The following is a 15,944-nucleotide window of genomic DNA, read 5'->3' as shown; positions in this document are numbered from 1 at the left end:
AAAGTTTTTATCCATCACATTTTTTTTAAGTGCATGTTTTGAGCATGAACATGATTTGGCATGAGAGTAAGAAGGTTGCTGACATGAAATGTTTATACACGCAGTCAAATTAAGTGACTTACACTGTGGCTGAGTTGTTAGACTGTTCTTTCATTTTGAACTCTGTCCTATGTGTGTTTCTGCTGCTGTACTATGTACCCATACTTCTTTCTACTCTATTTCAGATAGCTTGCCTTGACAGAATCTTGACTTTGACACAGTCAAGATCTTTCTTCAAGACTTGGCACTTAATCTTGGGATACATAGGATTATGTTTTTATGGGGAAGAGCAAGTAAGCTCTGTATTAAAAACAAATTTGCCAATGCTGTATTACCTTCCTGACCCAATAATACACAGGCCTAGATCTTTTGGTTTTGAATCCAGGTATGTCCTTGGAATGAGCAGACCAGTTAAATGCTCCTTAGCACAATACCATAGCGATAGAATCTTATCTGTGAAAAGTTTTATGGGGATACAGGTGCTGAATGTAGAAAGGTTTTAAATTGGTTTCCAAGACTTTCAGATATGTAGTTTTGTGCTAGTTTGCAGTGGTTTCAATGACCGGCTATCAAAACGCAGACAAAAAAAATGATGTAATGGGCTGTTGGCTTTTCCCTGCATTAATGCAGGTTAAGCTCCTGGTTTCTCTGGTCATTCAACTCAGCTGTTTGAAACAAATAATTTTAAATATTCTACTAAAATCTCTGCAGTGCCACTTCAGCAGCCATGTACAACGTGGGAAGCTTATATTGGTGTCACTGCTGTCAACAGTGCAATCCTTTTCAAACTTACTAGTTTGAATAATAGCTAAGCTGCAGAGTACTTTTGCTTGCAGGTGGTGATCTCAAGCTAGTGCTGAAAGTATTCTGCATTACCTGCAAAAATCTTAGCTAAGTTTCAGAGAAGCCACAAAGACAGCGTTCTCCAGACCTGTTACGGTAGAGATGCATACATAATTTCATAGAACCATAGAATGGTTTGGGTTGGAAGGGACCTTTTAAGATCATCTAGTTCTAATTGCCCTGCAGGGGCACCTCCCTCCAGACCAGGTTACTCATCTCCAGCAGGCTGGAATTTCTCCCTTGTTGATGAGTTCCATATGGTTGCAGATAACTTAATGTGTTCTTCCCTGAGAAGAATACCAGTTTTATACCATACAGCAAAAACTATTTAATTGTTAACCCATTTTTTCTGTCCCTTCTTTAGTCTGTAGGCCAACCAAGATGCTTTTAAATAGTCACAAAATGTGTGTTCCTAGCATGCAACACGTTGTCATACTTTCATAGTGTTTAGTTCACATGACAGCGTTTGTATGTTGCTTAAGTCCAGTCTCTTGTCTTTAACATGTTACTGTGTGAGCTTTCTGAACTCTAAATGTATGTTGCATTTAGTGCAGTAATACTCTGATTAAATGTAAAATTTACTTCTCATTTGCTCAAAGGACATCAGTCTGCACTTATTATTGGATTAAAGATGGGAAAACTGCCCTGAATAACCAGGGGTTAGCTCCCTTGGCAATGATATCAAACCTGGAAACTGCTCAGCAAGCTGTGCTGTGCTTGCTCTATTTGTTCTTGTAATGGGAGTTTTTGTCAGGTAAAAGTAAAGCATTGTCATGCAGTTGTGACATGAATTTACATTCTCTGTAAGAGGAAGGGGGGAATCCCTGAAGTTACCACCTCCATGTTGCTGTTTGGATGCCTGGCATTGCCGGCTGCTTGTTCTCAGTTACCAAGACAAGTTTCGGAAGTAAGTCTTTCATTCCTGGTCCATGTCTTCCATAGTGAGGAAAACAAATTTCATAGTGGCTCAAATAAAGGCCCCACAGCTTGAGTCCTCACGTACATACAAGTGTGTGCAAATGCTCCCTCTGTCTATTGGAGCTTCCAGGGACACTGGAGAGAAGAGCCTCTCTCTTCTTATTTTTTCACAATACAGTGAAAAGCCAATAAGCCAATTGTTCTGAGCCAGCCTGCACCACGGCTTGAAGCTTTTCCACACTGTGTTTTTTAATCCCATCTTATTCCATCCTAAATTATTTTACATTCACATCACAGTCCTATGGGCTTTACTTTTTATATTTGCACTGTTCTTTAACTAAAAATGTAGCTCTTCGTTGCATGTCTTGGCAATGAAGAATTACAGATGGGAGAGGAGCTTAGCTGGGACAAAACAAGTTATAGTTTTGTCTGTTGAAAGTGTACCAAAATAAGATACATGCCAGAAGAAATAATCCAGTGCCTACACTTTAAGATGTGTATTTAGAAGTTTGTTACTTATAAACAATAAAAGGAACACCACCAACAAATGAAATAAAGTCATTGTTTTAGATTTCCTGAAACATTGTAGGGAATTGAAGTACAGTAATTGCCTTACATCCAAAGAGAAATAGAGTTGTGGAGATGAAGGGGTTGCCATACATAGCCAGCCAGTCAGCAAAGACTTCATAATTTGTATTCATAGGATGATTGTCATTTATAAACTTGGAAGGTCACAGTATCACATCTGTTCTGCTTGTCTGCTGGTTTTGAAAAAAGGAGGAGTTCTTGTGAGCCCTTCTGCTGTGCAGCCCCTCACCCCCCAGTGCTGAAAAATGACTGTCCTTAGTAGAGAGGGTGAAGGAAAAATGTCATGAAAAATTAAATAGGCAAGAGGGGTTCTCAGCGTGAGACAATCCAAGTGGCAAGTCTTGATTGCATTATTTAACAACACAATCTGGAATGCTACAGAGCTTCACATTTTAGTCTGTATTTCACTATAGCATTTCATGTTTGTGCATGAACTGCTGCCAGTCAACTTGTGCTTACCTGTCTGCTCTATTCCTTCATTTTTTTTGTCTTCATTTCTTACAGCAGTCTTCAGCAGCTTTCAAAATTATAAATGTGACCTTTGTGATGATCCGAAAAGCACTGGCCACTTTTACTCGATGCCTAATCAGTGTGGTGCTCTTGTACATACTTTTTTTTTTTTTAAAGGAGTGACCTGCTTAATTTTACCCATGATAATTCTTGGTGGTTCTCAAAATAACACAGTTAAACTCGTGCAAAATCTGTGTAGGCATGTTTGCTAATAATGCCTACTCTATCTGATGAACCATAAAATTATGAAATATTATGCAAAAATTAAAACAAAATCCAGACAGGCAATGCATATGAAACTTAATTTCTTCTAGTACAAACTCTGCTTTATAATGATTTTCTCTTGTGTAACACTGATATTGGGATTTTTTTCTTTTTTTAATTTAAATGTCTCTGACTTCCATCACCATTAGTGAGTGTTGTATTTATGGATCATAGAAAAATCACTTTCATTAAAGATCTTTTCTGGGCTTTTTAAACTGCACAAAATTATGAGGCTGTGTTGCCCATAAGATAATTTTTGTTTGTCCCTGTAGAAGGGTGGTAGCAATAAATCCCTTGACTTTTGCTATTGACAACCCTTGAATTACAATATCCTGATATTTATTTAATATCATATTTTGCCCACTTAAATGGATGATTTTTTTTTTTTTAAATAGCTGCACTAACAGCTTTGGTAATTAACCTTGTTTATATCAGTCTAAGAGGACCTAACTTTAGAGCTTTCATCAGTATTTTAAAAGAAAAAATTATGTCAGATAAAACAAGTCTGAGATATTTATACTGAAGTACTGAAGTGGTTATGTTTAAATGTTAAAGCCTCTTGGTTTTCTCAAAACATACTTCCTATTGAATGACATTCCTTTAAACACATACTTATATAGAGCTTTCTGAAATAATAATCAAATATACTGTTGGGAAGACAATGTATATCCTTAAAATTAAATGGGGAAAAAAAAAAGAGGAAGAGAAAAGTTTACACTAGATCTTCTTCTCAACTATGGTTTTGCAATTAGTGCAATAAAGAATGTGTTGTGAATTAATTATATTTAGAAGTAGAAGATACAACAGCACTTTTCCCTGCCATTAACAAATGGGAGGCAGAGGAGAGGAAAAATAAGCTTATGTAGTAATCCTAGATAACCTTTAGGTGTTCATTTCCGTTGTTAGTATATGTGCAGTGAGTGTGCTAAGACTTACTCTACATTGAGTTTGCACTGCACCCTATGGTGAGGGTTGATTATCATTACACAGTGCTCATAAAGGCATCCTGCCAGGATTTCTTTTCTGAATCTAACAGTAAATAAGTCAGAGTAGACTCCAGGGGGGTTTTTTGGGTTGCTAAAAGAAGGTAAAATATTACTAAAATAAATGCAATTCACTCTCTTTTGGAGTTCCTAATACATAGTTGTACTTCCAAGAACCAGGGATTGTTAGTGAGTTGTATGAAGAATTTGTCCCCTAGGTGATGGTGTGCCTCTTTAATTCCATAATGTTGTTAAAAATATATATATATATTTAATATGTTCTACTGTTTAGATGCCCAACCTACAGAATCTGAAAAGGAAATTTATAATCAGGTGAATGTAGTGTTAAAGGATGCAGAAGGAATACTGGAAGACTTGCAGTCATATAGAGGAGCTGGCCATGAAATACGAGAGGTGAGCCAGAGCGTTACGATTGTGCACAGCCTGTGATTGTTCATTGATCCTAACAGTATCACTGGAATTTAACTTTGCTTGCAGGAGCTGTCTTGGCAGAGCATGTTGCCTATTAAAATTGCTGTCTTGAAATTCTCCTTTGGAATGTTCCTTTTAACAGCGAAATGGATGTCACTTGTTTCAGTAATATTAACGCACATGTGTAATAGCATATTTCTCAGAGGTTTTATGGAATTGTGGAAATATAAAGAAAACCAATTGCAACATTAGCTCTTCACAAGTTAGTGGTCATTTGACAAGCTCGTAACATGACTGCAATACAATGTTAAATAATGTCAACATCTTTTGTGTGCTGATTGGAAAAGTCTGATGTGTGAGAATCCTAATGCAAAAGGCTTCTCAATACCTTCAAAGTGGCTTTTATTTACCTAAAGTAGGTGTTTGGAATGGAAACAGGACTCCTGTACAGCATGTCACTCCATTTTTCTTTTACTTTCAGGAAAAAGTAGAATAAATGCTCTTGCAGTTCCCTCTTCTTCTGGTTCAGATGCAAGAGTAGGGGCTACTTTGCTCCTAAAGTGAGGAGAATTCTCACTGTAACGTGCTGTGAGAAACCCTACTAGACACAAGTCTCTGCTCACTCCATATAAATTGGAGAAATTCATAGCTATTCAGCTTTCATAAGTGCCATGTGCTTTTATTCAGTCTCTCTGAAGTGGTAAGTTACGTTTAAGAATGATAACTATGTCACACACAACCCTGGGGAAGGGAGATGGCTTATTCCTTTCTTTAAGGAAGGAGCATGTTCAAGGAGAGACTCTAGGATCTAGCAGTAAGGTGTGTCACAGCACCAAGGCCTGAAGCTCCTGTGGAGAAAGACACATGCAGCTGAGAGGACGTAGGCAAGGCTGAAGGAAGCTTTCTAGGGACCAGAAAGAAGTGTGCTGAAACTTGCAGCCCAGAGTTGACTAAAACAGATTTTGGAGTCAAGGACTTGACTGAAGAAGGGAGCAAGGGAGTTATAAGATTTTTATTTCTGTTTTCTTGATAAATTTCAGTTGCAGAAATGTCCTATTTCTGTTCTAAAAACTTGAAGAGATTGAATTCAAAGTGTTAGCTGTCTTGAAAACTTACTGTAAAGACGAGGTCTATATGCCTTAAAGTTCTGGTATATGCCATATCTTTATGTTGCTGATTGTATCATAATGTCCCTATTGTAATGTTTAGCCTGAATTTCATAGTGAACGTATTGTTTTGTTGTGGCTTGTTTTCTTCACAGTTTCTGAAATTAGTGGTAGATAATATTAGAGAATTTGATCACTGAACTGCTTTGCTTGCAAGTGAAGCTGTTGATTTCAATTAACTACATCTGGTTATGTAATTTTTCATAATCTGAATAACTTTACTTTTAATTTATTTTATTTATTTTATCCAAGGTGTTTCTTGTTTTGCTTTTCTCTCCAGTGCTGGATACTTATTTTCAACACAAATGTTTAGCACTTTTTGGAACAGTCTTTGGTTAGTGCAGGCTTATCTCTTTACTAGAAAGTGCTCAGTATTTGAAAAGCTGGATAACTTCTTTTAACAATCACCCTGCATAGATTTTTTTTCAATGAAGTCTCGGATATTCTTAATCTAAGCATACTCTTTTCCTCTTTTTTTCCTAATATAAGGCAATACAGCATCCCAATGATGAGAAACTGCAAGAGAAGGCATGGGGCGCAGTTGTTCCATTAGTAGGCAAACTAAAGAAATTCTATGAATTTTCTCAAAGACTAGGTAAGTTGAATGGCATGAACTTACTTTTTGTCTTCATTAGTTTTGTGCACTTGAAATATAGACATAGATTACATCTAGGTCAACCATTTGTTACAAGAGAAAAGCTCTTATTGCAAGATTCCTTCTATGCGCTTTTTTTTGTACACCACCTATTTCATGTGAAAGTCAGCTTACTTTAGTGGCTACCTGAGAGAAGAGAGGACAGGAGTATACTTGACATCTCCTGTCCCTGTAGTAACCTGGGAGAGCACTAAGATATTCAGTGTGAGTTTATCTTAAAAACAGAGAAATAAAACATGACTTCTGGTGATAGGTATCTGTCTTGAATTTTGTTTTATCTTCTTGAAGATAACTGGCATTTGTTGCTGACAAAGCTGGAATAAAGCTTTTTGAAAAGCATTTCATCACTGTCATTAGTGCTGATTAGGCATAGTTTCCAAAGAAGTTTGTAAGTAAATATGATGAAATTGACACATCGAAACCATTCACAAAGTCTGTTATTAATTGCCATGCGTTTTGGCAGATTAATATTTTAAGTCTAGTGTGAGAGTATCAGATACAAGAAGCAGGTGCGGTTGTATATTGTGAAGCATTCTCTTCTCTTTTAAGAGGCAGGATTGAGAGGTCTGTTGGGAGCCCTGACAAGCACTCCGTATTCACCAACACAACACCTGGAGCGAGAGCAGGCTCTTGCTAAGCAGTTTGCAGAAATTCTTCACTTTACCCTCCGATTCGATGAGCTCAAGGTAAGAACTTGGTGTAATTCTATAAGTAGGTTAGAAAAATAAAACAACTCTATTTAGTGAAGTTTGGGCTGTGTTCTGTTCTAGAATAGGGCATTTAGGAAATATTCTTATGTCTGCTATGTATGTCTTGTTCACATGACCTACAGTTAGATTAAACTGGAACACAGAAGAAATATCATATTAGCTTTAGACACTTGTTACACCTCAGTTCATATTAGTCATGTTTCTTCAGTTGAATTTGGCACATCTATTGGGATAATGCTAGTGTTATTGTTAATGGCTGGGCAGGTACTTTCTTGTTGATGTGAAAAGAACTTAACTCACATGATAACAGTGTATTGGTCTGATCCTTGGAAACAAACATAGAAAAACTTTTTTTTCAACCTATTAATTTCAAATTCCTATTAGAAAACCTCCTCTTTTTCTTGTTAGATCTCGTTCTGAAAAATCTGAGTATTTAATAAGATAGATTTGTTCTGTGTATCTCTATTCATAATGACACAGGTCTTTTATTTCAGGAATTTAAATATTTTTTTTCTTGGTACTAAATTTTATGAAATCTTGTCTTTATATTTTTCTTGTAGTTTGTCTTAACTCTTTTGCTTCCATATCTACATAGATGACAAATCCTGCTATACAGAATGACTTCAGCTACTACAGAAGAACTCTGAGCCGTATGAGGATTAATAATGTCCCAGTAGGTAACCTTTAGATGATATGGAATGTAACCTTGTGGTACTACCTAGTTTTTCATATAAAGAACAACTGAATTCTTCTTTCCTTTTGCTTTACAGGCAGAAGGAGAAAATGAAGTAAATAATGAGTTGGCAAACAGAATGTCTTTATTTTATGCTGAAGCAACGCCAATGTTGAAAACCTTAAGTGATGCTACAACAAAATTTGTGTCAGAGGTAAGAATATACATTTATGGGTTGGATAGTGTATTTAAGTTTTCCAGGGCCATGCGTCATTTTGGAGACAGAACTACTGGGCTTATTCTTGCATCCAGAAATCCAACTTGTTTTGGAACTTCAAGAAACGAGAAGTGCCTTTCTTAGAAGCTGTAGAGGTGAACAATGTCAGCTAGCCACCTTGTGGATGCATTGCAAAAAATAAGCAGGAAGTATTACAACACAACACTGATAGCGACAGATTTCCTCTAGTACTACCTATAAGGTAGGCTTGCTGCCTGCTTTTTTTTGGTACTTGAAAAAGAAACTTCAAACTGTTTGCCCTGAAATTTTATGATTTTGTGCTTAAAATAGAGTGGGAATTGCAGTGCAGCTTCCTTTTCTCCTTCTGGAGGCATTTCTGTTTTGCTATTTAGAGTCAACTGAGGTTAATGAGAGAGAGAATGGATCCTGAAAAATATTCCAATGTTGTAATGCATTCCTGTTTCACTTTATCTAAATATCAATGATACTTTGAATAATTGTATTCTGATGGACACTTGATAATTATGATGTTTTGTCTCAAATGGAAGACACCATTTTTAATTAAAAAAAATAGTACATTATATGATTATATGATAAAACTAATTGTGTTAGAATACGAATACAAAGTGGTATTTGAATTTCAATAAATTCTTCCTTCATTCTGCTTTACACTTGAAATGCCTTGAAAAGTTACCTCTTGTTTTAAATTTCTGTGACTGAGATATTCTTCTGAAACAAGAAGTCTTCCATGAAAAGACATGCATGTGCTGCACATATTTGGCTACAGAAGTCTGTCCTAAGAGAACGGGTTAGATTTTTTTTTTCCTTTAGAACTTACTAAACATCAATAGTGTCAGTGGTGCATTTCTGCAAGCAAAATGGTTATGGTAGGCTTCAGTTCTGTAGACTTACTCTTTAGGTTGCCAGCTTTTAATGTAACGTTGAAAGCCCAAAACAACAAAAGCAAAAATGCAGAGCACAACTTGTGCAAAAGAACCTAACTTTACCATAGTTGTACTGAAGTTTTTAATTCCTCCATACTGCCATGCCAGCAGATAACTGACTTATGTTTTGTATTATAATCTTTCACAATAATTGAATTGAAAACTGTTTATCTTCTTTTTCAGAATAAAAATTTACCAATAGAGAATACTACAGATTGTTTAAGCACCATGGCTAGTGTGTGTAGGGTCATGCTGGAAACCCCGTGAGTATTAATAGTTGTAATATTGTGTATTAATCATATCCATATCTTTAGATGTTATTCATAAAGAGGAAAACTGTTTGGGTAACTAGGAATTTTGGTGTTATCTTTTTACCAACTTAGTTTCATGTCAAGATTAACAACTAACTTGTTGTATTTTGCTAGCCACGTAAATCACGTGGTCTACTTTTCTGAACATATTAATATTTTAAAATAGAACAGCTATGAAAGCTAGACAACCTCTTGGTGGTACTTATAAATGGTTTTCTCATATATAATTCAGGAAAATATACCATTTGAGCATGATTGCCTAGGGCCTCCTAGAAGAGAGGTTATCAGCAACTGTGCTTAATGGTGTCTCCTTGGAAGTTGGCTTGGCTGAAGGCTGTAACAAAGTTACAGTGCCCTTGCCTGGGGAATTTGAGATGAGTATAGGCTGTCCTTACGCCTAAATTCTACTCTAAATTTGAGAGGCTCTGAGGATACAAAGTCAAAATAAGCTTTGTATTTCTTATGTGATGTAAATCATTTCCCAGTTGTAAAATTCCTCAGACAAGAGGCATGATGTCAAATTAAAAGAAGTTCAGATCAAATACCTCAGTACATACGTTTAGAAATTCATTATTATCTCCCAATGTTTATACCATTATTCTGTTTTGGAATGGTCGTCTGATTCAAGAAAGTAGTTTACCATTGGGCTTTCATTGCCCTCCTCTCCCGACATCAGAAGCTTGGGTTGCTTGCATTTTAGGGAATAGAGGGGAGAAAGGATAAGGCATGTTGAAAGCAAAGTTGGTGTGTTTTGTTTAAGTTTTTTGGGGAGAGGGGGAAGTTTGAAACATAGTGACAAGGTGCTATTTTAGATTTGAGAATCTGTAACTTCCAGCTATCGCTTTCTAAGCAGTGGATTTGCTTTTGTGGTCAGATTGCTGAAAGGAAAAAGGGAAACTCTCAGAACTGTTCTTTCTCTAAGGATTTATGGCAGGATTTTATAGAATACCCTGCTCTGGAAGGGACCCACTAGAATCATTGAGCCCAGCCTCTGGTTCCACACAGGACCACACAAAATTTCAGACCTTATGTCTGAGAGTGTTGTCCAAACTCTCCTTCAAGTCTGGAAGCTTGGGGATGAGACCACTGCCCCGGGCAGCCTCTTCCATGTCTGACCACCTTCTGATGAAGAACCTCTTCCTGATACCCAATGTGACCCACCCGTGGTGCAGGTCCAGGCCATTTCCTCGGGTCCTATTGCTCCGTTCCCCTTGTGGGAAAACTGTAGGGCACTGAAGCCTCCCTTCAGTCTTCTGGGCTGAACAAACCATAAGACATCAGCCACTCCTCATGTGTTTTGCCCTGTAAATCCTTCCCCATCTTTGCAGCCTCCTTTTGGACACTTTAATTGTTTTAGTCCTTCTTTATATTTTTGTACCCAAAACTGCACTCAGTACTCAAGATGAGGATGCACTAGAGCAAAGCAGAGTGCAGTTTTTCTCTTTAAACTTATCTTGGGCATTACTAGGGATTACCTTTATCTGTTTGATGAATAATTTTCCATGTTTTTCAATTACAGTGAATATAGAAGCAGGTTTACAAATGAGGAAACAGTATCATTCTGTCTGAGGGTAATGGTGGGTGTCATCATACTCTATGACCACGTGCATCCGGTGGGCGCTTTTGCCAAAACTTCTAAAATTGATGTAAGTTTTTTGTTACTGAGTAATCTTTTGAGTATTTAAAACTGTTTTGTAGGTTTTTTCTTCTTTGTGGATTTTATTAGTGCAGGTTTTAGTAGCAGATGTGCCCTTTGGTTTGATAGTGAAAGGATAGTGTTAACTGGCAACAAAACATGTGCGTAAGCAATGAGAAACATAAAACAGGCTTCAGATACGTAGTGGTTATTGTCAGGCCATTAAAAATGTGATGGAGTTCAGGTGGTGACTTGAAATACTTGTGAACAGTCATTTGTGTTGAAAGGTGCAATGCAAAACTACTGAAAATAACAGTGGCATCTGGCTTGTTCCTCACTCCTGTAAAATGTTTCATTCTTTGCTAGTCTTCAGGTCTAACTTGGTTTGTTTGGAAGCAGTCTGTGAAATGCATGCTGTTATCATGTGCTGCTTAGTGTTTATTTGATATGGAGTATTATCCAATTGTCATTTTGTCATTATTTCACTAGCTGAATTGAATTGTTCTCCAAAAATCTATTGTAGGTAAAGATTGTGCTTACAGTTACTTATTCTTAATATTGATACATCAGAGTTTCACATCAATGTTGTGTTGTGTAAAGATAAGCAGATTTTGAATGATCTGAGTTATTCTGTTATAAGACAACATAATGCTGAAAGCTTAATGCCTTTCCAATATCAAGGAAGAACACTCTTGCAATTTTTAAGTAATTTTCTCACACTGGCAAATAATAGATAACGCTTCCATAAGCTTGCAAGGTACTTGTATGAAAAAATCATCTTTTTTTTTTGACTCCTAGATGAAAGGATGCATCAAAGTTCTTAAAGACCAGCCTCCTAACAGTGTAGAAGGCCTTCTAAATGCTCTCAGGTAATCTTTTTTTTTTTTTTTAATTTTATTTGAAATCTTTGTAAATTTTCAGAAATTGTCCAGAGTGTTCTTTTCAGCAGTGAAGTGTTCAGTGCTGAAGGTAAAAGGTGAATGTGGTTATTGCAGACTTCTTTCCCATTGTGTTTGGAGACATGGACACATGAAGAAGCTGTTGTTGTAAAGGTTAGGTTGTAAATTTGTTCTAAGATAGCTTTTTATGTTCATCAGCTGCATTCAGAGTAAGAGTGGGTGTAAAGGTGTATGTGACGGAGTAGCAATTGTACCTGAGGGCAGAACTGTTGGCTAACTAGTTTGTATTGGCCATATCCTTAGCTGTGTAGTTTGTTAATGTTAGTGATGCCATGTATCAGTAGCAGAGTCTGAGAGTAATTTAGCACAATTTTCATATTTCACAGATAACTTCAGACGTACAGGGTAGATAGAGGAGCAGTTTCTACTTACATACCAAAAGCTGTTGCAAAGTATTCATAAAGAGGTACTTGAAGCATGAGTATCAATGAGTTTGCTGTAGATTATACAAGACAAGTGGTTAATTCGTAAATAAGAGAGGTGAAAAAGAGCAAGTAACTCAGTATAGCAGCCTAAAAACTGCTAACTGGATCATACAGTTATATCTCTACATGTTCTTCATGTTGGTGTCAAGCATCAGAGGATTTGCAAGAAATAATGAAACATAATAGATAGGTGGAGGCCTCTCTTCTGTGCATACATGAAAAAGTACCATATTCATTAGTGTAACTATAATTAGGTATGGCTATTTGTGCATTTGAAATGTGGAAGCTTAAGTTGATGTTGCTCATTTGGCTTTTTCTTATCAGTAGTGAAACTCCTTTAATTTTCTTTTTCTTTGTGTCCAGCTGTAGTAAGAAGTGAAATAATATAGTATTATGGGTGGTTTAATAGGGCAAGTCTTTTTCAGATTATTAGCTAAAGATTAAAAAAAAAAAAACACACACAAAAAACTGTTCTTTGTTGGAAAGTTTTGAGTGTTTCCATACCTGCATGGTTACTCATTTCTGAGCTTCTTGTGATAGTAATCAGTCTTCAAGTTTCTAGAAAGAAAACACTATTAATATTTATTTTCTGCCCAGCAAAGTACACAAAATGTTGCTCAGGTCCTCACTCCATTGTATTCAGTTCTATGAACTTGAGCTGTGCTATCATGCTGACGTTTTGCCACACTAACCCATTTCACGCATCTATAGATATTTTAACAGTGCAGGTTTTTCATACATGTGATGATTCACTGCGATAAGATATTGAAATCTTTTTTTTTAAATCACACTTGGAATTGTTGGGAAGCAATGCTGAGCTGCTGTGTGCCTGCATGGTGGAAAAGGGTTCAAGATGACATCATGAGAAATTAAGTCAATTTGAGTCTTTGATTTTGGAGGATTTGGGTTGGAAGTTTTCTTTTCTAAGAGATAAATCATAGGTCTTAAAAGTAAATGGAAGGTAGTATAGATTTTTTTTTTGAAAGATTTCAGGTGTTTGGAATTAAATTCTTATAAATATTCAAGTTGTTCGGCTTTTTCACATGGGCAGAGTACCAAGTGTAATAACTTCTCTAGATTTTAGAAAAGCTTATGGCTCTAGTGGAAATTCTATATTCCCAAAACGTCGTGAAGTCTACACTGATAATGATTTTCAAAACCAATCCATTGTATATTCTGCTAGTGAATGTGTAAAATACCAGTGCAGTTGTGGATCACAATCAAAGTGCTAATTTTAACTCATTAAATACTTGAATTACAGAATAAGATTTTCTGATAGGATCAGGGAAAGGAACTGTGCACAGATCACAACACGGAGTATACACAGTACTTTAAAATAAGATCTGACAGAGTTTTTTGTGGTGATTAAAAAAAAAAAAAAATGCCCTGGAAAATTTTGAGGGAAAAGAATGGAAAAAACACTTGTATATATACCTTTTAAAGATGTAATTAGCACAGCTAATTAAGTAAACAGGGAATTAAGGCATTGCCTTTAAGGGATCTTTAAGTGGTTTAGTTAATGGAAGTTCGGAAGAAAGAATTCTGAAGCAGTGTTTGAGTTCATGGGCAACACCTTCAACTAATTCAGTCTTGGTGCTCACAATTGGCTCTCACAACTGCATGTGACTTCAGTGTAAAGTGGCATATGAGAATGAGCCAACATCCACCTGAAGCTTTTTTATTTCCTCTTGGTGCAAGGCTGCTGGGGTATAGATCTGATAGTAGTAGCACTTCCAGAGCAGAAAGTCTAATTTGTATTCTTGGTAAGAGGAACGGGTGTTGATCAGTGGCTGTACAGTTTTCTATAGCATAAACTCAGTTTGTTCAGTTATACCTCAACCTGTCTGTACCAAAACAAAATAGTTTGTGTTTTTCTAAACTTGATTTTTATTTCTGTGCTTAGGTACACAACAAAGCATTTGAATGATGAGACTACCTCCAAGCAAATTAAATCCATGTTGCAATAACAATTACCTGGAACTCGCACCTGCTGTAGACAGACAGTATTCTGCAATGACTGAGATGCACAGATTTTTTTTTTAGTGATTGCAACTACTATCTCATTCATTCTTGCTTTGTATTTTTTTTTCTCTCTTCCTGTTTACCTTTTTTTAATCACTTTCTTGTTCTTAAGTAAGCTCAGACTTCTTTTCTGTGCCAAATCAAAAATTACAATTCTGGAAAGTTTCTACATTTCAGAATAGCCATCCTAAGTGGCAGCTAATTATGCGTTGTATTTGGATTTCTCTGTACTGGGGAAAGATTTGTGACTTGAACTAAATATTTTTAAACTTGTGGTTTTTTCTTTTTTTGAAAAACTAATATTTAATATTGCTTCTTCTGCATGGCAAGACTGCCTACTTCTGCTATTTAAAAATCCCTTGATGACTTCATTTTCTATTGCAGCTTATTTTCATGTGCAACCATGAGGAAACTAAAAGCAGATTTGTTTAAATTAACTGTGTTTGTACAAAATGGTACCCAACACAAAGGTTTTTTTAAATGAGTAAAAACTGTTTTGTTTAAAAGTTACGTTTGCATTTTGACTCATTTTTGTAAGGATGTATGTTGTATGTTTAACCTTTAATAACTAACGTTAAACTGTGGTGTGTGCGTAGCAAAATTACGTATGCATGTTCATGTCAAATGATTGGCTGTGGATAAGATAATAAAATCAGCTTTCATTTTTCTAAGTGTGGTTTGATTTACCAGTATTTTGAGTGAGATGTCTTCGTGCTCTTTGGATTTTTACAAAAAATAAATTTATAAATTTTATATAGTGAAAACTCTGCTGTTTCGTTACCAGTAACCACTAGAGTCTAGTGCACTGACCTTAAACCTAGTACATTTCAGGGCTCTTACTTTCTTTTCTGTTGATACCTTGTCACCAGGTTTTGAGAGGGGAAGAACACTGTCCAATACATATAGGTCCTGGTAGTCATTGCTGAAGAAACTTCATTTTGACTACCCATGCTGGCTTGCATAGCCATCAGAATGGTGTTCCAGATCAGGCTACCAGTCTGGCTCTTTCCATACCTGTGGTGGGATGATCAGTTTCTCTCTTGGTGTATACTAGTGTAAACTTTTACAGATCTGTACATATTTATGCTAAATAATGTTGCCTTGCTGCTAGTCTAGTGTTTTTCCAGAGCAAGCATTGAGCTTTGGTGAAGAATATCAAGCTGGAATGGGAAAATGGGAAATGAAAACCGCTGGAGAGAATATACCCAGAAGATGACATGTTTTTGCATCAATGGGCAAATAATAATGCACCTTGTACATGTCTGTTTTGTGATTATGCTTAAAACAAGTTGTCAGCATTCTAGAAAGGAGACTTAAAACCTGCAGGCAAACAAGAACGCCCTCAGCTTTATTTGCTGGAAAATGTAACTTTCTATGGTGTGCTAGCTCCAACTTTAACATACCGGTGTGACCATGCTGGATGTCTTGTGGTTACACTTCTGCACCACCAGGAAAGATTTTCGTTTTAATTGTTTTCATTTTTTTAATGTCAAGGATTTCTTAGTAGAAGTCCCTCCTAAAGAGAAAGCAAACCATGTGCTGTGCTATATACAAGAATAAAATTCTCTTGCTTTAGACCTGGTACTACTCTAGTCTTTCTGGCAGTGTCATAGTTGGAACTGTCTGAG

General features: G+C 36.3%; 1 protein-coding gene across 33 annotated transcripts in view; it reads left to right on the top strand.

Annotated features, from left to right (window-relative positions):
• The window catches only part of FAM49B (family with sequence similarity 49 member B), a 96,739-nt gene extending 81,752 nt beyond the window's left edge, over positions 1-14,987 (top strand). For 27 of the 33 annotated variants that reach the window (XM_015283140.4, XM_040690973.2, XM_046929341.1 and 24 more), the window contains 9 exons: positions 4,438-4,559; positions 6,233-6,338; positions 6,948-7,084; positions 7,704-7,781; positions 7,879-7,995; positions 9,147-9,226; positions 10,794-10,920; positions 11,709-11,779; positions 14,198-14,987. In XM_015283140.4, the coding sequence (XP_015138626.1) occupies positions 4,438-4,559; positions 6,233-6,338; positions 6,948-7,084; positions 7,704-7,781; positions 7,879-7,995; positions 9,147-9,226; positions 10,794-10,920; positions 11,709-11,779; positions 14,198-14,261 (902 nt within the window). In that variant the 3' untranslated portion in view covers positions 14,262-14,987. Of the gene's footprint in view, positions 1-224; positions 425-4,437; positions 4,560-6,232; positions 6,339-6,947; positions 7,085-7,703; positions 7,782-7,878; positions 7,996-9,146; positions 9,227-10,793; positions 10,921-11,708; positions 11,780-14,197 lie in introns of all 33 variants that reach the window. The other 6 variants (XM_046929401.1, XM_046929394.1, XM_046929408.1 and 3 more) reach the window with 2 other exon arrangements.
• The last annotated feature ends 957 nt before the right edge of the window (positions 14,988-15,944 follow it).

The sequence above is a fragment of the Gallus gallus genome, chromosome 2 (assembly GCF_016699485.2).
Source record: "Gallus gallus isolate bGalGal1 chromosome 2, bGalGal1.mat.broiler.GRCg7b, whole genome shotgun sequence".
Taxonomy (NCBI): domain Eukaryota; kingdom Metazoa; phylum Chordata; class Aves; order Galliformes; family Phasianidae; genus Gallus; species Gallus gallus.
This window is presented reverse-complemented; position numbering and strand designations above follow the sequence as displayed.